This window comes from Aedes albopictus, chromosome 1, assembly GCF_035046485.1.
Source record: "Aedes albopictus strain Foshan chromosome 1, AalbF5, whole genome shotgun sequence".
In the NCBI taxonomy this organism is placed as follows: Eukaryota; Metazoa; Arthropoda; class Insecta; order Diptera; family Culicidae; genus Aedes; species Aedes albopictus.
In genome coordinates, this window is record NC_085136.1 from 237737366 (window position 1) to 237762672 (window position 25307).

Consider the following 25307-nt stretch of genomic DNA (forward strand, 5'->3'; position numbering starts at 1 on the left):
TTTGTTTTGATTCTGCGTTCCGTTTCACTCCGTTCCATGAGCAGAATGACGTTTGAACCATTTACAGTTTGAACGATGTGCAGATTAGAGGGGGTCAAATTAAAAAGTGTTCAGATTAGATGAGGTCAAACCAACGGGGGTAGACGGTAGCAATTTCCTGCTACATCCGACGAAACCACGTAGACGCAAGTGCCGTAGCAGTGGTTAGAAGCAATGCAATGTGTAGCTTTTAAAGTCGTTCGTGAGAACTCGACGTGGAATTTTCGGGTCTGCTAATTGCGGAATGCGGAATTGCGGAAACTCTCCTTTGGAGACCTTGTTCGAGGGCGCAAGCGGGGGGTTTGAATCCAAATTCATCGGTGACGTGTGACCAGCGACCAACGAACTGCTCTTGCAGGTGGCGTCGAAGACAACGCGGGTCTTCGTGGTGGAGCTATCGAGGCAGAATGTAGCATGGTGTGGTAAGATAAGCTGGGGAATTTCGACGCGAGGGCTCAACTCCATATGGCCTAGTGCTGCATACTCCTCTATGAACTTCACGTATTCGCTCTTAGACTCGCTGTTGGCCGCAAATTTTCGCTCTATTGTCCAGAATCGACGTTGAACTACCGCAAAAGAATCCCCCAACAATTGAACCATTCCGTTTCGTACCGGAAGGCGAACCATGTAGCGGAAATGTTCCTCACACGCTTCTTCCAACGGAGTCATCGCCTTATAACCGTCGAAGTTTTCGACCTCCCAGAAGCGCAGCTGCTTATTATCGAGACTAGTGGTAGCGCTGACGACATGAATCGAAGAAGTACGAGATGCTGTTGAAATTCATGGAGGAATTCCTTCGGAAAGTCGTGGAGGATTTTTTTTTCGGAAATACTTTTTGGATTTTTTTTTTTTGAAAGTCTTTCAGGAATTCCTTCTGAAATTCCTAGCGGAACTCCTAGAGGAATTCCTTCGGAAATTCCAGGAGGAATTCCTTCGGAAATTCCAGGAGGAATTCCTTCGGAAATTCCAGGAGGAATTCCTTCGGAAATTCCAGGAGGAATTCCTTCGGAAATTCCAGGAGGAATTCCTTCGGAAATTCCAGGAGGAATTCCTTCGGAAATTCTAGGAGGAATTCCTTCGGAAATTCCAGGAGGAATTCCTTCGGAAATTCCAGGAGGAATTCCTTCGGAAATTCCAGGAGGAATTCCTTCGGAAATTCCAGGAGGAATTCCTTCGGAAATTCCAGGAGGAATTCCTTCGGAAATTCCAGGAGGAATTCCTTCGGAAACTGCTGGACGAATTTCTTTGGAATTCCTGGAGAAATTCTTTCGGAAATTCCGGGAGGAATTCCTTCGGAAATTGCTGGACGAATTTCATTGGGAATTCCAGGAGGAATTCCTTCGGAAATTCCTGCAATAATTTCTTCGGCAATTACTGGAGGACTTCCTTCGGAAATTGCTGGACGAATTCTTTTGGAAATTCCTGGAGGAATTCCTTCGGAAATTCATGGAGGAATTCCTTCAGAAATTCCAGGAGGAATTCCTTCGGAAATTCCAGGAGGAATTCCTTCGGAAATTCCAGAGGAATTCCTTCGGAAATTCCTGGAGGAATTCTTTCGGAAATTCCGGGAGGAATTCCTTCGGAAATTGCTGGACGATTTTCATTGGGAATTCCAGGAGGAATTCCTTCGGAAATTCCTGCAATAATTTCTTCGGCAATTACTGGAGGAATTTCTTCGGAAATTGCTGGACGAATTCTTTTGGAAATTCCTGGAGGAATTCCTTCGGAAATTCATGGAGGAATTCCTTCGGAAATTCATGGAGGAATTCCTTCAGAAATTCCTGGAAGATTTTTTTCGGAAATTCTTTTTAGATTTTTTTTGGAAATTCCTGGAGGAATACCGTCGGAAATTCCTAGCAGAATTCCTTTGGAAAATCCTGAAGGAATTCTTTCGGAAATTCCAGGAGGGATTCCCTCGGAAATTCCGGGAGGAATTCCTTCGGAAATTCCTGAAGGACTTCTTTCGGAAAATACTGGAGGAATTCCATCGAAAATTCCTTGGCGAGGTCCTTCGAAAAATCTTGGATGAATACTTTCGGAAATTTCTGGAGGATTTCTTTCAGAAATTCCGGGAGGAATTCCTTCGGAAATTGCTTGGGGATTCCTGGACGAATTCCTTCGGAAATTCCTGGAGGAATTCCTTCGGAAATTCCTTGGGCAGTTCCTTGGGAAAATCTTGGATGAATACCTTCGGAGATTCCTGGAGGAATTCTTTCAGAAATCCATAGAGAAATTCGTGAGGAAATCCTTAGGTGAATTCCTTACGAAATTCCTGGACAAAATAATTCCAAACTTCCTGGAGGAATGCTTTTGGAAATTCCAGGAGGAATTCCTTCAGAAATTGCTGGATGAATGTCATTGAAAATTCCTGGAGGAATTCCTTCGGAAAGTCGTGGAGGATTTTTTTCGGAAATACTTTTTGGATTTATTTTTGGAAATCTTGCAGGAATTCCTTCTAAAATTCCTAGCGGAATTCCAGGAGGAATTCTTTCGGAAATTCCAGGAGGAATTCCTTCGGAAATTCCAGGAGGAATTCCTTCGGAAATTCCAGGAGGAATTCCTTCGGAAATTCCAGGAGGAATTCCTTCGGAAATTCCAGGAGGAATTCCTTCGGAAATTCCAGGAGGAATTCCTTCGGAAATTCCAGGAGGAATTCCTTCGGAAATTCCAGGAGGAATTCCTTCGGAAATTCCAGGAGGAATTCCTTCGGAAATTCCAGGAGGAATTCCTTCGGAAATTCCAGAAGGAATTCCTTCGGAAATTCCAGGAGGAATTCCTTCGGAAATTCCAGGAGGAATTCCTTCGGAAATTCCAGAAGGAATTCCTTCGGAAATTCCTGGAGGAATTCTTTCAGAAATTTCGGGAGGAATTCCTTCGGAAATTGCTGGACGAATTCCTTTGGAATTCCAGGAGGAATTCCTTTAGGAGTTCCTGGAGGAATTCTTTCGGAAATTCCGGGAGGAATTCCTTCGGAAACTGCTGGACGAATTTCATTGGGAATTCCAGGAGGAATTCCTTCGGAAATTCCTGCAATAATTTCTTCGGCAATTACTGGAGGAATTCCTTCGGAAATTGCTGGGCGAATTCTTTTGGAAATTCCTGGAGGAATTTCTTCGGGAATTCCTGAAGGAATTCCTTCAGAAATTCCTGGAGGAATTCCTTCAGAAATTCCTGGAGGATTTTTTTCGAAAATTCTTTTGAGATTTTTTTTTGGAAATTCCTGGAGGAATACCGTCGGAAATTCCTAGCAGAATTCCTTCGGAAAATCCTGAAGGAATTCTTTCGGAAATTCCGGGAGGGATTCCCTCGGAAATTCCGGGAGGAATTCCTTCGGAAATTCCTGAAGGACTTCGTTCGGAAATTACTGGAGGAATTTCATCGAAAATTCCTTGGCGAGGTCCTTCGAAAAATCTTGGATGAATACTTTCAGAAATTTCTGGAGGAATTCTTTCAGAAATTCCGGGAGGAATTTCTTCGGAAATTGCTTGGAGATTCCTGGACGAATTCCTTTGGAGATTCCTGGAGGAATTCATTCGGAAATTCCAGAAGGAATTTCTTAAGGAATTCCTGGAGGAATTCTTTCAGAAATTCGGGGAGGAATTGCTTCGGAAATTCCTGAAGCAATTCCTTTAAAAAACCCTGGAGGAATTCCTTAAAAATTCCAGAAGGAATTCCTTCCAAAATTCTTGGAGGAATCCCTTCGCAAATTCCTGGAAGAATTCCTTCTGAAATTCCTGGAAGAATTCCTTCTGAAATTCCTGAAGGAATTCCTTCGGATATTCCTGAAGGAATTCGTTCGGAAATTCCTGAAGGAATTCCTTTGGAAATTTCTGGAGGAATTCCTTCGGAAATTCTTTGTTGAGTTCCCTCGAAAAATCTTGAACGAATACCTCCGGAAATTTCTGGATGAATTCTTTCAGAAATCTATAGAGAAACTCCTGAGAAAATCCTTGGATAAATTCCTTAGGACATTCCTAAAAAAAAATCATTCCAAACTTCTTAGAGGAATTCTTTTTATGATTCCTGGAGATTTTTTTTCGGAAAGTCTTTTTGGATTTTATTTTTGAAAATTCCAAGAGGAATTCCCTCGAAAATTCATGAGGAATTCCTTTACAAATTCCGTTAGGAATTCCTTCGAAAATTCCTGGAGGATTTCTTTCGGAAATTCCGGGAGGAATTCCTTCGGAAATTTCTGGACGAACTCGTTTTAAGATTCATGGAGGAATTCCTTTGAAAATTCCAGCAGGAATTCTTTCGGAAGTACTTAGGGGAATTTCTTCGGAAATTCCTGGAGAAATCCCTCCGGAATCTCTTGGATGCATTTTTTCTGAAATTCGTGGAGCATTTATTTCGGAAATTCCTAGAGGAATTTCTTTAAAAATGTCGGAGGAATTCCATTGGAAATTCCAGGAGGAATTCCTTTGGAAATTCCTTCGGAAATTCCTGGAGAAACTCTTTTAGAAATTCCTGAAGGATTTTTTTTTGAAATTCCGGGAATAATTCCTTCAGAAATTCCAGGAGAAATTCTGCCGGAAATTCCACCAGGAATTTTGCGAAGGAATTCCTTCAGGATTTTCCGAATGAATTACTCCATGTATTTCCGAAGGAATTTTCAAGGGAATTCCTCTTGGAATTTTCAAAGGAATTCCTTCATGAATGTCCGAACAAATTCCTCCAGGAATTTTGCCAAGAAATTTCTAAAGGATTTTCCGAAGGAATGCCTTCATGAATTTCCGAAGAAATTCCTCCACAAATTTTCCGACGTAATTCCTATACGAATTTCCGAAGAAATCCCTCGAGGAATTTCCGGAGGAATTCCTCCAAGAATTTCGGAAGAAATTCTTCTAGGAATTTCCAAAGGAATTCCTCTTGGAATTTTTAAAGGATGTCCTCCAGTAATTGCCGAAGGCATTCCTCCATGAATGTCCGAAGGAACTCCTCTATGAATTTCCGAATGAATTCCTCCTGGAATTTTGCGAAGGAATTTCTAAAGAATTTTCCAAAGGAATTCCTCCAGAAATTTTCCGACGGAATCCCTTCACGAATTTCCGAAGAAATTCCTCGAGGAATTTCCGGAGGAATTCCTTCAGGAAATACCGAAGGAATTCCTCCAGGAATTTTGCGAAGGAAATCCTAAAGCATTTTCCGAAGGAATTGCTCCAGAAATTTTCCGAAAGAATTCATTCACGAATTTCTGAAGAAATTCCTCCAAGAATTTTCAAAGGAATTTCTAGGAAATTCCAGGAATTTCCTGAGAAATTTCTCCATGAATTTCTTCAGAAATTCCTGGAGGAAATCCTCCAGGAATTTCCGAAGGAAATCCTCCAGGAATTTTCACAGAAATTCCTTCTGCAACTTCCGAAGGAATTCCTCCTGGAATTTCCGAGGGAATTCCTGCAGTAATTTCCGAAGGAATTCCTCCAAGGATTTTCAAAGGAATTTCACCTGGAATTTTCAAAGGATTACCTGCCGGAATTTGCGAAGGAATTCTTTCATGAATGTCTGAAGGAATTTCACCAGGAATTTTCGATAGAATTTCTCCAGGAATTTCTTCACGAATTTCCGAAGGAGTTCCTCCATAAATTTCAGAAGGAATTCCTCCAGGAGTTTTGCGAAGGAATCGCTCAAGGATTTTCTGAAGGAATTCCTCCGTGAATTTCCGAAGGAATTCCTCCAGAAATTTCAGGAAGGAATTTCTCCATGTATTTCCGAAGGAATTACTCCAGGAATTCCCGAAGGAAATCCTCCACGAGTTCTCGAAGGAATTCCTCCAAGAATTTCCGAGGGAATTCCTCCAGGATTTTCTTGAATAACTCCTCCATGAGTTTCCGGAGGAGTTTGTCGAGGAATTTCCGTAGGAATTCCTTCAGGAATTTTCAAAGGAATTTCTCCTAGAATTTTCAAAGGATTTTCTCCTGAATTTCCGAAGGAATTCCTCTACGAATTTCCAAAAAAATCCCTCCCGGAATTTCCAAAGAAATTTCTTATGGATTTGCCTTGAAAAACCTCCAAAAATTTCCGAATGAATTCCTCAAAAAATTTTTGACGGTTGTCCTCAAAAAAAAATCCTTGGGATTTTCTCACATAATCCCCAAACGTGCTTCCGAAGGAATGTTTGAAGAAGTTTCTCAAGTTTTCGTAGAAGTTCCGCAATACATTTTTGAAGGAATTTCTTGAGGAATTTCCGAAGAAACTTCTCAAGGATCTGGAATCGCTGGAATTCCTTGAGGAATTTCGTAAAGATTTATGAATAAAAAACCGAAAAAATTCCTCAACGAACTTATCAAACAATTTCTCACGAAATTTCCGAAGATATTCCATAAGACATATCAGACATATGTCAAAAAAATTTCCAAACGAACTCCTTTAACAATTTCCGAATTTTCCTTATCAAGGCATTTTTAAAGGAATTCTTCAAAGAATTTCCGAATGAGTTCCTCTAGGAAATAATAAATCACAAAAAGCATTTCTTCAGGAATTTCCGAAATATTTTTTCAAGGAAGTTTTGGAAGATTTTTAAAGAAATTCCTTATGGAATTTCAGAAGGGATATCTCATGAGATTTTTAGTGGAATTTTTTCAATATTTTCGATAGAATTGCTTCAGGAATTTGGGAAGGAATTCTCACAGAAATTTCCGGATGAATTCCTCCAAGAATTTTTGAAGATATTCCTCAAGGAATTTTCGGAAGAATTCCTCACGAAAACTCCGAAGGAGTTCCTCAAGGAATATTCTAAACCTATTTCAAAGAAATTCCTCATGGAATTCCCGAAGAATCTTCTAACGGAAATCGTAGAAGAACTTTCGAAGGAATGTTTTATGGAATATCTCAAGGAGCTTTAGAAATGAAGGAATTCCTCAAGAAATTTCTGAAGAATTTGTCAAGGAATTTCCGGTGGAATTCCTCAAGGATTTTCGAAATAAATTCCTGAAATTATTTTTTAATTGATTCCATTAAAAATTTCCGAATGCATTCCTCTAGCAACTTTCAAAGATATGCCTCCAGGAGTTTCCGAAGGAATTGCTTTAGAAATTTTCAAAGATATTTTTCCGGTAATTCCGAAGGAATTCATTAAAGGATTTTTCGAAGAAATTTTTCGAAGAAATTTCTCCAAAAATTTCTTAGGGTATTCCTCAAGGAAAGGAATCTTAGTTTGATTGGAATTTTTGAAAGAATTCCCGGAGAAATTCTTTAAGTATTTTCTGGAGCTTCTCAAACGGATTTCTGGTGGAACTAAAAATGATATTTGTAAATAATTACTGGGGAAATTCTCAAAAGAATGCATGGTGAAATTCGTAATAAAAATTCTAAAGGAATTATTGAAGAAATTTCTGAAGGTATTCCTAACGGAATTATTGCAAGTTTTCCGAAGGTAATTTCTGCTGGAATATCTACATTAAAATAACCTGGAAAAACCCCCCTGGCCGAAAAGCTGGCTACGCCCTTGATTTGACCCAACACCAACCTGTGTTCTCCAAAGTTCGGCCAACGGATTTCGCTCAGTCCTAGGATCTCAAGTTTCATACGGCATGCCTCATTGGCTAGTTGGGCCTGTTTACCCTGCTGGGCTAGGGTTTTTTTTTCTATCTGTATTAACGAGATTTTTAGTCCTAGGCTAGTTCATCTCGGGACCCACGCTTTACTTCCCTTCCGAAGGAAGAACTCACATTTTGTAAGTTTGTCGGGAGTGGGATTCGATCCCAGGTCCTCGGCGTGACAGTCACGTACTTTAACCATCACACCAGGTCCGCTCCACTGGGCTAGGGTTAATACATTCCAAGTTCCAATTGTTGTCCGTTGTTTCGCGCTAAAAGTCGTTGCCGTTGAATCAGTTCGTAATCTTTCATTTTCGGATTCTGTAACGTTTTTTTTTTGGGTTTCGGAAACAGTAGGTTGTTGGCTTAAGGTCCCCTTTCCACCGTAGTGGGGCTGCCACCTTAGGTACAGCTTCCGGTGGATGAGCATTTCACACTCAGCCGCTGGGTGCCAGAACAGACGCTGTTTGAGCCGCACCTCCTTGGTGAACAGATGCTCGAGTCGTACCTCTTCAATCTTGCTGAAGTCAGAAGGACAACAGTGCCCAGTGGAAGCATGAGGTAGTTACTTGTGAGGACCAGAGCTATGTTGGACGCTCTTCTTTTCGACTCACCATTTTGCAGCTCTGCACGTTTCTAAGTAGGTTAAAAATCCTTTTTCGCACCGCCGGTCACTTCGGGTTTAAAGCAAAAGCATAATACAAAACTTGAAAAAACTTCCTTTATCAGCGTGTGTCTAATCCACACAACATGAATGTACAATATGCACTGGACTGTTTTATATATAAAACGTTAAGTAGAACGAAAGAGTAGTATATTAAACATTTCGTATTTCTTTTACTGGTAAATAAGATCAATTTCCCCTCTGGGGCGGGCGAATGTCATCAAATTGTCTGGATTGATCATTCCAGTCGACAGTGAACCTGGCTGGCTTCCATCCGTTAGACCAAGCCCACTCATGGGCTCAATCAAGCGTTTTAACGTTAAGTAGAGCCCCGAACAAAGAAGTGAACCGCACCGGTCGTTGCTAAGTAGGGCTCGAAAGCGAAAAGTTTACGTACGGTTCGTAGCAGGGCTTAGAATATAGAGACACGCAAAGTACGGTCTCTATCCGTAGGCTCGTGCGCTCTCTCGCGTTTAGCTCTCTGGGTAGCGTAAAGAGGAGACGAAAGAACATGAGTTATGAGTATGGATTTGTTGCCAGGTATATAGTTTCTAGAGAATGATTTTCTTGTTTTGTATAGGTAGGAATTTATTTAAGTTTGTATCAAATATTTAAATTGTGTTTTTACTTGCTTTGAAATTTTCAACCAAACAATATCGTAGATCGTTACACGAATAACACAACAAATTGTCTGACATACAATTGTGATAGAGTGACAATACAAACGCAGAAAAATAATAGGTTTGAATTGACAAGCTTTGCTTAAGTATGTTATGAATAAAGTTTTCCCTTCTTCGCCAATTTTAGGATCATGCATAACGAAAATGAATTGATTTTCTTATAAAAATAGTTACGATTGTTCATAATCACACCTTTAGCTTTTGATTCGGTCGATCGTTTCGAAACTAATATTTGAAGAAATGTATGGTGATTCAGTGAGTTTTGCTTTTTTAACACGTACATGTTTGAGCCGGGGTTGCTACGCAGCAAGTAAAGTTTGGTTTCGCACATTTAGAAAAATGTCCAAATAAATAACTCGAGAAGTTCGTCCCGACAAGTTCCTAAATTATCGTCATCCGTCGCAGATTCCGGTGAGAAGATGTGCGTATTTTCTAACCCGGAAAGATACCATTTGACGGTAATAAGTGACCACAACCCAAGCAACACACATGTTATAATAGAGTTACGACAGCGCAAGTTTTGGTTGTATAGAAGTTTATTTTACGTAATTCTAACATTGCGTTGAAATAACGTAAAATAAACTTCCATACAACCAAAACTTGCGCTGTCGTAACTTTTATATAACATGTGTGTTGCTTGGGAAGGTTTTCTTTCTTCACTTTCCGGGCTGAGATCCCCCGCTTTGAAAGAGCTGTGCCTCGCCTTTCGTTTTGTCGTAAATATTTCGAAAAAGGCAAAGGAGCTTTGGTTTGATTGCTGTTTTTGAAAATGGTGGTCGTCAGTGGGTGGTTTATTAAATATAAATTTAAAAATATAAATTAAATAAACGAGACATTAGGTAGAAAGTGTGCGAAATGGGTAACTTCACCCTTGTAGAAACAATAAGGCAAAGCAGAAAAAAAATCTGCGAGACCCCATGCGAATAACACCGATCATACAGAATAGGAGGTTCGGCATTAGATCTTAGAAACAATCCAACAACTGGGGAGATCTTTCCAATATTACACATTTATTCACAGCTCTTTTATCCACATTTTCATATATTTAAAACATATTCATCAACATGTTATCTGGATCGTTTGGTACAATATGGCCACGCATCCTTCCTCCCCTGTAAATTCGAGAAGTACCTTGCCGAAAGAAAATGTTCTGTACTCCAAGTATTTCGAAGAATCATCTTTGTGCGTAAATACAACGCAGTAGACCTGGCCGCTTTGATGCATGTGTCATATCTATGGAATGCTGCAAGCATCAATATTTACAAGAAAAGTAACACGATTGCTTTCCAGGGTAATTCCAGGGTGATTCCGTACTGGCTGCGTGTGTATAAGATTAGATAAGAGTAGTTACGATTTTTCAAAGATGCTTTGACTGTACCTAACTCAATTCAGATATCATAGAAACACTCCAGTATTTTTTTTGTAAAAACAAACTTTAATCATACATACCGATAATAATCTAAAAAAAATGTAGTCGAGCTGCCAAGTTTCGTCAATTAAAATAGGCGGTGTGCAGGACTGCCATATTGTAGGTTCCTCGTTATAGAAAAAGCAAGGTGTTGGATGTTAAAATACATCAATTGTTGTATGAAGTGCCAAAAAGGAGAGTGGGCTCATTATGTACTTACGCAGTCTACTTCAACCGCATAGAATCTGCTTCCAACAAAATATTCATATACCAGCATCCAAAGGATCGCAATATATATTAAGATTTCCGATTGATGCTTTGTAACTAAAAGGTTGTGACTAAGTAAAGAATAAGCTGAAGTTAAAATACAGTTTAATGAAAAAAGGTTGCGTAAACTTATCGCAGACTGTTAAAATACAGTTTCTACTATGACTAGGATTGAAAAATCTTGACCTACGCGAAGTTGTGAAGGAGACAACTACGTTATAAATGTGTTGGAAATGCAAGGGATGTAATCATTCAATAAACATAATAATTAAAAAGATGCTCAAAATCTTAAATTCAGATAAATTTCTTGCGAGAAAGGCAACATGGATATCGAAGAGATGGATATTATTTTGGATAAAAATTCAACCTACAAGTCATACAGTAAGCAACAAACACATAATTTAAAAAAAAAAAGATTGCTTGAATTCCGAGATTAAATACAATCATACATTATTGAGAAAATAATATCTTTAAACGCATCAAAACTGGTACAAATCTCCAAGAGAATTATTTATTTGAGCTCAATTTTTACTAACTCTTTTCAGTCTTATCCTAAACCCCTTCTTTCAAAATATGAGCACAGATTACTGAATAAGATTTGCAATAACACCATAGAAATACACAAAATATTGCGATGATTTACAGAAGTACAAAAACCGATGGTACGGATAGAATGGAGACCACCGGTGCGCAAAGGCGACCGATCATTATTTTACTCACATGGAAACGAACGACCGGTGCGAAAATGGGTGGATAACGAAATTAAAAATCGTTAACGACGTGCTGTTGCGTGTGTAGTATGGAGCCCACGAGTGGGCTTGGTCTTAAAGGCGGCGTCGCATCGGCCATAAGATAATCGTTTGTATAAGCGTCAATTTTGCTGACTCTAAACGATGGATGCCTTCCGGCAGTAAGCTCTGTGACCGTTCAACAGCTCTGACGACGCGACACTGCGCGCTGGGCCCCAGAAGGTTGAATCGGTCTTAAGCCGTAAATGTGTATTAGAAGTAGCGCTCCGTCAAACTAATTTGCGTCTCGTTATGAGAGCATTGCTGAACCAGGCGATCTTCGCAAACGAAAACTCAACGGCTGGGCCTTGGGTTATCGCACCGATTTTCACAAAGATTCCGTCCAAAGCGCCAGTCAGCCAGTGTAGCGTTGCACCACAACCGGGAGGAGCAGCCAGCTCTTTGAAATAATAACAAGTCATTTTCGCACCGTTTATGATTTCAGAGCAGGCAATTTGAATTTTAATTTATGCTAATTGGAGTACGGGAGTAAGGAAAAAAAATCTTCAATATTTGGGCCCTTCGGGGGCAAACATCTCGTCGAATGTTTGCAGATTTAAGGTGAAATAGGATTGCGACTCAGTGGATTTGTGACTCGCATTTTCAAAAGCACGGTTTCCATCATCCACAAAACGCAAGAAGTACCTACTAGAGAATGCTACTAATGCCAAATACGAGGGAGCAAGCAATGCGTAGCATTTTTGGCATTATATGGTGTTCGGGTGACAAGATCCGTGCTTTCGTAATTCGTTATCGTTATCCAGAGTAACGGCCATTTTTGGATTTACCTATGTATGTCCTTAAAGCTAAACATTCTCCACGGATGTGGACAAGGGCGATAATCTGATGGAAATTTTATGCAGCGTTGGGTACACATACGGCTAACCTAAAGTAATTGCAAAATGAATCGATTTTATCACAGTTGTTTGCCGATTGCTTGTACCTGACTGAATAATTGGCAACACTGGGAAGAGATGCCAGATTATATACGTGTAAATTTAAGGGGTACCGCCGATTAATCAGTTTTGCCCATTTCGGTTGCCTTGAACGTCCAGACCCAGCATATTTTTAGCTTCGTGTGAAAATTTGAGTTCAATTCATTTAAGCAAACTTTAGCTAGAGCATTTCTAAGTAGGTTATTTTATACGAAAATCAATGTTTACCTAATCAATTATGCACCACAGCGTACCTACAGTGTCGGACAAAATAATAAAACCACCACCCGTTTTTCATACAAAATGGCCAAGTTTGACGATGTGATATTCGGTTTCTAGTGAACCGATTTGGCTGAAATTTTGACAGTCGCCATGGAATTACGTGAATTTTGATTTGTATTTAATTGATTGAATTCTGTTTACTACATCAAAAGTTATGGATATACGAAACGACAAAATAATAGGACCACTATCAGATTGCCATTACCAAAGGATATATGTGAGTATCTGATACTTGATAATTGATAAACAAGTACTAAAATTAAGGATGCCATTTAAACTTGGGGACATTTTTATTTAATTAACCACAAATAACCATCATAAAAATTTGGTGTTAGAATTTTGTCGCACCGTATATCTGTAACTTTGAAAGTAGTGAACAGAACTCAATCAATTGAATACAAATCAAAATTCCCGTAATTTCATGTTAGCTGTCAAAATTTCAGCCAAATCGGTTTAATAGAAACCGAGTACCATATCGTCAAACTTGGCTATTTTGTATGAAATAGGACCAGTGGTCTTATTGTTTTGTCCGACACTGTATCTCGCATGGCTGGCAAAAATCATTTGGCCCGAGACCAAAATTTTCCATCCCAATCCAAATCGCCCGAAACACTCGTCGTTCATTAGGCGCTTTGGTTTTCATCGCGGTCGTCGGGGTATCGCCCCCTAATAAGGGCAATAAATGGATCTCTTCGGGCTCCCCTTCGCCAAAAAGATTCGTTCTTATCGGTCGGTAGGCCGGCCGTTTGCAATAGCGCTTAAACACAAACCACATTTTCTCATGCGTTGCGTTGTTTGTGTGGTGAAGAAGCTGAAGTGCCTCCAACCACCGAGCAAGAAGGATGGAGAACGCGACGGCGTAATTGGCATGTGTTGCATTGTATATCAGTATTAATTTATTGATTGTTTATTATTAACGAGTATATGCGCCCGACTTTGGCATATTTTAACGATACATTAGCAGCTTTTGGCGGGCTGATGGTGCGAGGAACTTTTGGGCGCTCGCTTTTATGAGTTTTCGTTCTCGGGCATACCCTTAGATGATTTGGTTGTGTTTATCACGTGAGAAATGAAGTCCTTTTCTTGGTATTACAGACGATGTTGGATCATTGGGCCGAATAATAAAACCTTTAAAGAACAAACCATTATCAAAGGAAGACAAACTGGGTTTACTGATCAGCTTTGATTACCATTCGGCCTAACGGCTGATTCGGTGAACAAGTGATGCGTTGTGATCTAGTAGTTCCAGCATTTCTGGAGGATTAGCCGTACGAGAAAGATCTGGTCCCTTATTGACCAGCCATGAATGAAGCCGGCTTGGTAAAAGACACGGACACGTTCAATGCTTCCAGTGAGTTTTCCGCTTTTTGAAGGAAGCACGACACTAGACAACGGTCTAGCATGCAACGACCAGTGGCACAACTGGAAAAAACTTTTCTTGACAACTGCGGCGGAAATCGAACCCGCTCTCCTCAGCACGATGCTACTTAGAGCTTGGTGACACTAGTCGTTCGACCACGAAGCCGCACGAACTCATTGAGGTAACTTCTCCAAAGCTACCTTCACGATCTCTTCTTGGGATTCATTCAGGAGACCTCATAGTAATCGTGTGAAGAATAAGCAGTTACTTAACATTCACGAAAAAAAATATATTAAAATATGGACTTTTCATGGGATTTATTAACCTTCCGTAACTCGCGCGGTTGGCCACCACCGCTAGCACCACGCTAATGCTGAGTACAATAAGTGAGTTTTTTTAACGTGTTGTACAAAATACAACAGCGCGATCGCTCGAGGGTAAAGTAATTCCTCCAGAAATCGTTTCAGGAATTTCTTCAGGTATTCCTCCAGGGATACTCTCAGGAATGGTTTCTGGGATTCTTACGGAAATTCCTTCAAGGATTTCTTCACGAGCTCTTCCTAGAATTCCTTCATGAATTCATCTTGGGAATACTTCAGGAACTCCTTCCGGGTTTCTTTCTGGAATTCCACCTGGGATTGTTTCCGGGATTTCTCCTGGAGTTCGCTCAGGTATTCCTGCAAGACTTCTCTCAGGAACTCCTCCAGGAATGCCCTCATAATTTCCTTCAGGGAATCCATCAGGAATTCTTGCTGAAATTTTTCCAGCAACTGCTCCAAGGACAATTTCTGGAATTCTCCTAAGGATTTCCTCACGAATTCTTCTTGAATTTCTCCAGGAATTTCTTCTTGCATTTGGGATCCTAAAAAAGGGATACACTCCCGATCAAAAGTTTGGGGTCACCCCCTCAAAAACATGTCATTTTTCAGGCCCATATCTCCACCAATTTGTGTCAGATTTCAAAACTCTATGTCTCATTCAAAAGATAATGAGTCAAAATAACTTTGAACATGAGTTAGGCGAAATTTTTACAATAATATTCGTATGAAAACTTAACCCTAAGTCGTCAAATTTTCTAAAAAATGAATATAAACTTACGGCAGTGTCGCTGGAAATTGGGTTGACCAAATTCTAAGATGAGAGTGGTAAGAAAACCTATTTTCTATTATCTATCAACTGCTTTTTATCGAACTTGACTAAAAAATCTAGGAAAAAAGTTATTAGGTGAATAAACACTTGATGTCATCGACCAAAAGTTTGGGGTCACCCCTCAATATGATGTATCAGCCAAAAGTTTGGGGTCACTTTCGTAAAACATGGAAAAGTTATTTGGTGATATCTCCGTCATCTATAGTTCAATTTTAATTATTTTTGGCTCATTTCTAAGATAATTAACTACATTTCGGTTTGGTGTTTTTAATTTAACGTATTCAGTGATTATTACATATAAAAATGTTATGTGAAGTTAACACATTTCACCACATTTCGAAAAAAGAGGCAATTTTACGTTAAGTTTTAGTATGTAAATTGTAATAAATATGTGTGGTTCAATATCTATGCATTAAGTATCATTCATTATGTTTCAAATAAGCCAAGAAGAATTAAAATTGAATGAAAGATGATAAAGATATCAACAAATCACTTTTCCATGTTTTACGAAAGTGACCACTAACTTTTGACCGATTCATCATTTTGAGGGGTGACCCCAAACTTTTTTTCGATGACATCAAGAGTTAATTCACCTAATAACTTTTTTCCTAGATTTTTTAACCAAGTTCGGTAAAAAGCAGTTGGAAGCTAATAGAAAATAGGTTATAAAACCGCTCTCATCTTAAAACTTGGTCAACCCAATTTCCAGCGACACTGCCGTAAGTTTATATTCATTGTATAGAAAATTTGCCAACTTTGGATTAAGTTTACATACAAATATTTTTGTAAAAGTTTCACCTAAATCATGTTCAAAAATACTTTGACTTATTATCTTTTGAAAGCGACGCACACTGTTGCGGATGGCCCAAAAACCTGATCGAAATTGTTTTGACCATGAAAACATGATTTTTGATCTTCGGTGTCTTCGGCAATGTTTTTCTATAAAATAAGCGCTAATTTATGGAAACATCAGTTTTATGATCAATCCCCCTAAAAGTGAGAAATGATTTCTATCTTTTTTATTTGTAAACTAAAAAAATATGTTTGTTCAGAGAAGTTGTAGACATTTTTACTAGAAACAACTTTGCCGAACATACAAAATTTCTATCTTTTGATTTGTATGCATATTTGAGGCGTTTTTTATGAAACACCCATAAAAATCAGTTTTTTGCTTATAACTTTTTACATGCATTTTTCACAATTTCCAAATGTTCTAGCAAATGTTTTGTCTTCTTGAAACGCGTAACTTTTGCGAAGAAAGTATATATCTATCTCTCATATTTATCATGTTATTGGAAATTTCACTTTAAAAAATGCTTATGTTTGACATACCCATTTGTTAACTTTCGCACGTTTTCGCAGGCCAGGATTTTCACATTTGAAAATATGGAACAAGTTTTATCTATTGCAAATAAAGCCAGTTTTAGCCTGATTTCGCCTGTATATTAAAATTCACATACTAGAAATGACTATCATCATAAAATGTGTCATTGTCAAACGATCAACATATCAAAAAATGTACTCAGTGCTTTTCTTACATGATTTTCCTACATGAACACGCAAAAACGTTTTCACAGAATCATTTGGAGTTGCATCAGATGACTTTCCCATAAAATTATTATTTTTTTTTCCGGATAAACAGTGGCTCTCAAAATAGTACGATAAGTCTCTTTCACAAAATAAACGATATTGTTTAATGCTCTTGCTAATGCTCATAAAATGTTTCGTGTTCATGTACACTTTGCGAAAATGTTAAATTTCAGAATGTTCAAATAACAGCAACTGATGTTTTGATTAAAATTGATTTTTAATTTGTTAACTTGAAAAATAGAACTTATCTGTTAATATTAACACATATCATTGAATACTGACATCATTAAATGTATTGTTCCAGTTACTGTATATATGTTTTTTCTGTCCGAGGAAGCACAAAAGTCACGAAACAAAGACATCAGGAATTAGGAGGATCATACACGTAAGTTTTCAAGAATCTAAACTAGCACAGATCTCTTACATCGACTGCTTGAAACATCTGATCCCAGAATAAGGAATAATGGACTATTTCCGAAAAAATAACTATAATATCATAAACGTAGGATGCGAAAAACCTTTTTCTCTAAACATATGACGAGATAGTAACTGGAAGCAATGGAATTAGTGATGACGTTAATCAATGATATGTGTTAATAGTAACAGATAAGTTATATTTTTCAAGTTAACAAATTTAAAACCAATTTTAATCTAATCATCAGATGTTGTTATTTGAACATTCTGAAAATTAACATTTCAGCAAAGAGTACACGGACACGGAAAATTTTATGAGCATTAGCAAGAGCATTAAACAATATCGTTTATTTTGTGGAAGAGACTTATCGTGTTACATTGAGAATAACTATTTATCTGAAAAAACAACTTAAATTGTATAAGAAAGTCATCTGATGCAGTTCCAAGTGATTCTGTGAAAACGTTTTTGCGTGTTCATGTGGGAAAATCATGTAAGAAAAGCACTGAGTACATTTTTTGATATGTTGATCGTTTTACAATGACACATTTGATAATGATAGTCATTTCTAGTATGTGAATTTTAATATACAGGCGAAATCAGGCTAAAACTGGCTTTAATTGCAATAGATAAAACTCGTTTCATATTTTCAAATGTGAAAATCCTGGCCTGCGAAAACGTGCGAAAGTTAAAAAATGGGTAAATCAAACATAAGCATTTTTTAAAGTGAAATTTCCAATAACATGATAAATATGAGAGATAGATATATACTTTCTTCGCAAAAGTTACCCGTTTCAAGAAGACAAAACATTTGCTAGAACATTTGGAAATTGTTAAAAATGCATAGAAAAAGTTATAAGCAAAAAACTGATTTTTAGGGGTGCTTCATAAAAAACGCCTCAAATGTACATACAAATCAAAAGATAGAAATTTTGTCTGTTCGGCAAAGTTGTTTCTAGTAAAAATGTCTACAACTTCTCTGAACAAACATATTTTTTTATTTTACAAATAAAAAAGATAGAAATCGTTTCTCACTTTTAAGGGGATTGATCACAAAACTGATGTTTCCATAAATTAGGGCTTATTTTATAGAAAAACTTTGCCGAAGACACCGAAGATCAAAAATAATGTTTTCATGGTCAAAACAATTTCGATCAGGTTTTTATGCCATCCGCAACAGTGTGCGACGTAGGGTTTTGAAATCGGACGTAAATTGGCGGAGATATGGGCATAAAAAATGACATGTTTTTGAGGGGGTGACCCCAAACTTTTGATCGGAAGTGTACATACTGTATCATGCTTGGAAGAATTTATGTAAAAAAATATTCGTGGAATGCTACTGATGGAGTTTTAGTGTACCACTATAACGCTTTTGGTATATTAACCCCCAAACACCCGGGACGATCTACTTTTGGCAGAAATGCAATATCTTCTTTGTTTCAAAACATTTTACCCCGGATTTTTTGTTTATAGTCATGGGGAATAGTTGTGTTAAGAAATGCATGGTACCTCCCCCCTTTGCATCCCCCCCCCCTTTTGCGGGGAGGCGAAAATACGTGGCTTTTTTTTGTATTTTTTATAAATTCTACATGTTTTTGCTCAAATTTCATCGTTTCGCTAATCATCAATAGTTTTCACTGATCTTAGACATGCAATGTATTACTACCCATCATAGTCTGTTGAAGTTTTGATCCCAGAGCTATTCTAGGGCCTCCAAAGTACTCCGAAGTTTGTGACACAAACCTAACACAAACCTCAACCAAATATTATACACGACGAATGATTACAGAACATTGTCTACGGTACTCTAAAACCCTCAAAGCACCCCTAGAAAATTCATGGTACATAAATTGGGTGATCTAGGTCATCCAAAATACTCTGGAATTCATTTTCTTAAGATCTAAAACATCTACCATCGTTTGTGTTTACTATATTCAAGAAAATTAGTCACGTTGATGTCCATTACACCTCACAATGCTATGAACAACTTGATGTTGTGGTAGTTGGACATTCCGTGAAATACAAATGGCCTCCAATACACTTTGAAATTTGGCTTACGATGTCTACATACTGTCTCTTGCTTACGCTGTGAAAATTTTTCATGGAATGTAGTCTAAATTGCTGATGGAACCTCAGTGCACATCTATAATGCTTTTGGTACATTCATGGGATATTCCAGGCTTTCCAAACTATTCTGGAATAAGGAACCTCAAGGTCTACAGGCTCTACTCTTGTTTTTCTTTACTCTATCGGCATAATTCTTTCACGATTGTATCTGTTGCACCTTATTATATTACGAGTATCTGTATTTGTTGCCATTTGGGTATCCATTGGCATACAAATGGACTCAATGTATTTTAAAGTATGGGTCGCAATATCTGTAGATCTTAGGATATTTTTATTGTAGCGAATGCTTGCGGAATATAATCTACACTACTCTTAGAACCTCAGGATGCAATTCTGATAACTTAGCAATACTCACTTGGTGATCTAGGTCATCCAAACTATTCTGGAATTAAGACCTTCAAGCGTCACCACCAAAGCGGACACCAAACACCAATTTAACGCGTTGTGCTTCGGACGGTGGGAACCTTAGGGTTCCCATCACAGGCGAGTATTCACGTTTAATTTCTTCTCCTCATTAGGCTGACCATCCGTCCCGTATTTAACGGGACAACACAATTTGCAAACACTCGTCTCTGGAGCATAGTTAACGTTTTTACCTCAATTATTCGTTCTTTCTAGCTGAAATAGCATTATTTTCAACATGCAGTTCTGTTTTTGGGCATTGATTTTCTTTTTGTTGAGTTTCCGGAATGTGTCCCGTATTCAAACGGGACAAATCTGGTCAGCCTACTCCTCATGTACTCAACCTTCTTACGTTGCAGACAAGCTCCGACGCCATCTGTTTGAACGTGTATTACCAGAATGTTCGAGGTACTAGGACTAAGATTGACGACCTGCTGTTGAATGTGATGGACTGCAATTACGACATCATCATGCTGACGGAGACCGGACTAAATGACTGTATCGACTCCCTACAATTATTTGGACAGTCGTTCACCGTCTTTCGTTGCGACCGTAGCAGCATAAATAGTGAGAAGACGAGCTTTGGTGGTGTGATGATAGCAGTTGATCGTCGTTATGCCAGTGCTCAGATCCGCACGCGTCACGGTGAAATTTTAGAACAAGTGTTTGTAGATGTTGCCATTGGTCGAAATCGCCTATTGCTTGGTGCTGTGTGTATCCCACCAGACCGCAGTCGTAACGTGAATTTGATCGAGGAGCACGTTGCCCCCGTTCGTGAACTTTGTGATCGCGCATCCTATGATGATCAGGCTTTGATATGTGGTGATTACAATCAGCCCCAACTTCAGTGGTTAAGGACTGACGATGGTGATGCACAGCTAACTGGAAACTCATCTGTATCTCCTGCGAGTGCCGCGTTGATCGACGGTATGGACTTTCTGAACTTCACCCAAGCAAATTTTCATCGCAATTCCATCGGTCGTACTCTGGACATTATATTTCGATCGAGCAACGGCAACCTTATCGTTAGTGAGGCTGCAGCTCCGTTGTTACCAATCGACCTGCCTCATCCGCCGCTAGAAATGCTGCTTACTGTTCAACGTGAGAGTGAACGACCGAACGACGACTCGTTTCATGTCGCTGATGAAGCGGTTCCTGATTTCAACAAGATTGACTACAACGCTCTTCTGGACTTTTTGACTTCGTTTGACTGGAACTGTTTGAACACTTATCGAAATGTCGATGAAATGGCGGAGAATTTCTGTTCTGTAGTTCATCGATAATTGCAAACACACGTTCCTCTCCGTAGACGACCCTTCACGCCAGCCTGGAGTACCCCATTACTTCGGAAACTAAAACGAGAGAAAAATGCTTGCCAACGAAAACATCGTACCCAAAAATCCAGCATGCTAGCAATACGTATCGGAGTTTGAATGCAGCACTGCACAAAGCGCACGTTATGAGAGTGCAAACTAATCTTCGGCAGAATCCAAACAGCTTTTGGAAGTTCTTCAACAGCAAGAGGAAAGATCCGACTATCCCAAGGAATGTGGTGTACGATGATGTGGAGGCGCATTCATCTGCGGAGTGTTGCGAACTGTTCGCTAAGTTCTTTGCTTCTGTGTTCGACCAATCTCCTGCTTCTGAAAGTCACGCTGAATCTGCCTCCTCAGGTGTTCCGTTGGATTTTATTAGTCTAACTCCTTTCACAGTTACACCTGCCATGGTTATCGCCGGCGCAAAAAAATTGAAAAGTTCGCTTTCTGCAGGCCCTGATGGCAATCCATCGGTATTGCTTTGTCGTTGTGTAGCCGTTCTGGCCGAGCCGCTATCTGTCATTTTCACCAGGTCCCTCAATGATGGCGTGTTTCCGGAGATCTGGAAGCAATCCTTTATGTTCCCCGTATTCAAAAAAGGTGATAGAAGAAATGTTAAGAACTACCGGGGAATAACCAGCTTGTCAGCCGTATCGAAGCTCTTCGAAAGCATCGTCAGTGAAGTTCTTCTTATTAAGTCGAAACACTACATTTCAACTGATCAGCATGGGTTTATGCCTGGAAGATCTGTTGCTACGAATTTGCTCATCTTTACCAACACCTGCTTAACTGCTATGCAGGACCACGCTCAGGTTGATATACACGGATCTGAAGGCTGCCTTTGACAAAATTGATCACAACATTCTACTGGCCAAGTTATTTCGTTTGGGTGCATCCAACAAGCTTGTATCGTGGCTCGCCTCTTATCTGACCGGGAGACAACTTCGTGTTAGAATTGATTCCTGCGTGTCGTTGACATTCTGCAACTCATCGGGTGTTCCTCAAGGAAGTAATTTGGGCCCCTTGCTGTTTGTTTTGTTTTTCAACGATGTCGCTTCGAAATTAGGTGTAAACTGCCGGCTTATCTATGCTGATGATCAGAAAATCTATTTGGTGATTCGATCGATAGAAGACTGTCATCGTCTGCAAATGTTATCGATCAGTTTGTTGAGTGGTGTCACCTGAACAAATTAATTATCAGCATTCCGAAGTGCTCCGTAATGACATTTCATCGTTTGAAACATCCGTTTCGGTTTGATTACCATAGCAATGGAACCATTCTTCAACGGGTGGAAGAAATAACAGATTTAGGAGTGACACTGGATCCGAAATTGACGTTTAACAATCACTATTCATCGATAATAGCCAAGGCAAATCGTCAGTTGGGCTTCATTGCAAAAATCGCCAAGGACTTCACTGATCCTCACTGCTTGAAGTCATTGTGCGCTGTGCGCTGGTACGACCGATTCTCGAAACCGCATCTGTTGTTTGGACGCCGAATGATGTTACTTGGACTCTAAGGATTGATCGAGTTCAGCGTAGATTCATCCGATTGGCTCTACGACATTTACCTTGGCGTGATCCACTAAACCTTCCAGCATATCCAGATAGATGCAGACTGCTTAGCATGGACACCCTTGCGAAAAGACGGAAAATACAACAAGCGATGTTTGTAGCTAAACTGCTGGTGAATGACATTGATTCTCCTCGTTTGTTGTCAATGCTAGATATTCGTGCTCCACAACAATCTCTCCGGAATTGGTCATTGCTACAGTGCAGGTTTCACCAAACTACGTACGGTTCTAATGAACCGATGACATCAATGGTTCGAACGTTTACGTTGGTAGAGAGTATGTTTGACTTTGGAGAGACATTAGTGCATTTTAAAAATAAGATAAGTCGTTCTTCCATTTTATAACTTGTTTTTGTTGTGTGAATCTTAGGATTTTATTCATTAAGACTATGATAAATAAATAAATAAATAAATAAATAAATAAATAAATAAATAAATAAATAAATAAATAAATAAATAAATAAATAAATAAATAAACACAAACTACGCACAACTCACTCGTTTGGGTGTTCGAAACCAAAAAAAAATTAGAAGAGCTGCTATGTTTACAAAACATGTATGTTACCTGAGCAGAGGAAAATAGCAAATTGATAACAACAGAATCACACAGCCTGTTTTTATATCATAATTTCTAATTGTTAACTTATCAAAATCTATCTTTTGAATAACATTTTTTGTTGGACAATCTTATTATGTTATGTTCAAGTTTTTGGGATATATTCACAAGATAACATTTCAATAATATATTTTATTGTAGAACAAGTTTATTCATTATTCTGCTGTACAAATATGTGATGAAGGATACCACAACAGTAACAAGTTCACAAATTTCCTGTTATTAAGTTGTAATTGGTCTAACAGAACATGTTATCGAATTAGTCTTCCAGGAACTTTTTTATGTTATGATATTTGTTATTTTGCCGCTAATGACAGACAAGTAATAACATAAATATTACTGATTCCATTATACAGTTATTAGGCCAAAATAACATATTTTGTTATGCTGTTGATATTTTCTTCTGCTCGGGTAGCTATACAAATGAATTGTTATAAGCTTTTGTAGTGCTGCAGATGACCAAAGCTTCCTGAAAAGTTTAATAACATGAGTAAGTGTTGCGGTAATGATTAATCAAACATCGATCAGCTTGAATGTTGATTTGGACAATTAGTCGATTAAAAAACTTAAGCGATGTTTTAGCAACGCATGAACGGTAACGTATTTGATTCAATATTTAAATATTGCTTCAAATCTTCCGATTCATGTGATCCGGATTTGAGTAGCGCAGATGCAGACGACAGTGACGGAGTAGGACCCAGGTTCGAGTCTTGTCATTGTTGTGAGTTGTTCTATACAAATGTAATTTAAAATGCGTTGCTATTTATATGTCATATGAAATTGTATCAATTTCATATGATACACATGTAAAAATGAACAAAAATAATATATGTTTGCTAATTTATTGGTCCAGAAATAATAAACGAACGTTTAAGAAACATTTTTGTAGCATAAATTCAATCAAACCTATAAATAGAAATGGTTCCTTATGTTTTGATTGTATTGTAGTGGAATAATTGCCGTAGAAAGCTTTTTACTACGACCTAAGCAGCTAGTTGCATGACGAGTGTCTACGACCTGTATTAGACGATTGTACAAAAAAGCATCACATATCATTGCTTAATAAACGTTGAAGAAAAGTTCCTGAAATATGTGTAAACAATTAATGGTTTGCACGTTGAACAACAGCTGCATAACCGAGGTACGATCATTGAACAAACAGAAATTTCACAATGCCTATAGAACGGTAGTAGTTGAACAGATTCTCCATTTCTGGACTAACAAGAGTTTAACAACGGTTTGATTTTAACTAAACCAGATATAATACAACTTATGGTTTAATAACACTGCTTTGAGAAACATTTCTTGAATGACTAATTGTTTCTTGGGTCTACTCTTGTTTCTCTTCACTCTATCGGCATAAATCTTTCTCGATGGTTTTTTACCTCTTTTTTTTTTTGTTTTTATTTACGTGTATTTTAACTTATAGCTAATTCTACATTTTTTTTTACCTCATGATAATACTAGTATCTATTACTCCACTGGCATATTTATGTATATATGGATTCCAATGTATTTTAAAGTGTGGATCGCAATATCTGTAAATCTCAAGAGAGGCTTTTTGCAGGTGATGAAGACCTAATTACTCTAAACGTTTAGAACTACTAGAAGCGATTGGCCCAGGACCATGACCAGTGGAGAAGATTGCTTCATTTGGCGTATACTCACCACTACGAGTTATAGCCCATCAAGTATCAAGTAAGTATAAACTTCTTTGTCATTTGATTGAAAAATTGGAAACGCTTAGAGTTTACGAAATGTTAGATGATCACAAATTTACGTTGATATTTTGTGAACAACAACTTATACCTTCAACAACACATTTAAATACAACACTATGTATTGCCATGAGTTCATAAGTAGGCATCATAGGGGACAATATCCTCATCCTAAAACAAAAACAGCAATTTCTCAACTGCCCTGTCAAAAACAGAACATGTCACACCTTTAATCTCTCGGTCATTAACTGGGAAATGGCACTGAACCTGCTGTAGTAAGCATGCCACAAGTAAACATCGCTTATAGCTGTGAATGATCTCGTTATGAGAGATGCAAAATCTGATTCCAGTTTTGGATGCTGCAGTGGACGGTGGGGACGATTTATGAAAGTGTCATCATTCTCTTACAGCAATTATGTGGCCCGTTATTATCTTGTATGGTCATC

General features: G+C 38.5%; 1 protein-coding gene across 1 annotated transcript; it reads right to left on the reverse strand.

Annotated features, from left to right (window-relative positions):
• Positions 1–204: 204 nt before the first annotated feature.
• LOC134291334 (uncharacterized) lies at positions 205–708 on the reverse strand. Its single transcript, XM_062858963.1, has one exon. The coding sequence runs from the start codon at positions 706–708 to the stop codon at positions 205–207; it is 504 nt and encodes a 167-aa protein (XP_062714947.1).
• Positions 709–25307: the final 24599 nt, after the last annotated feature.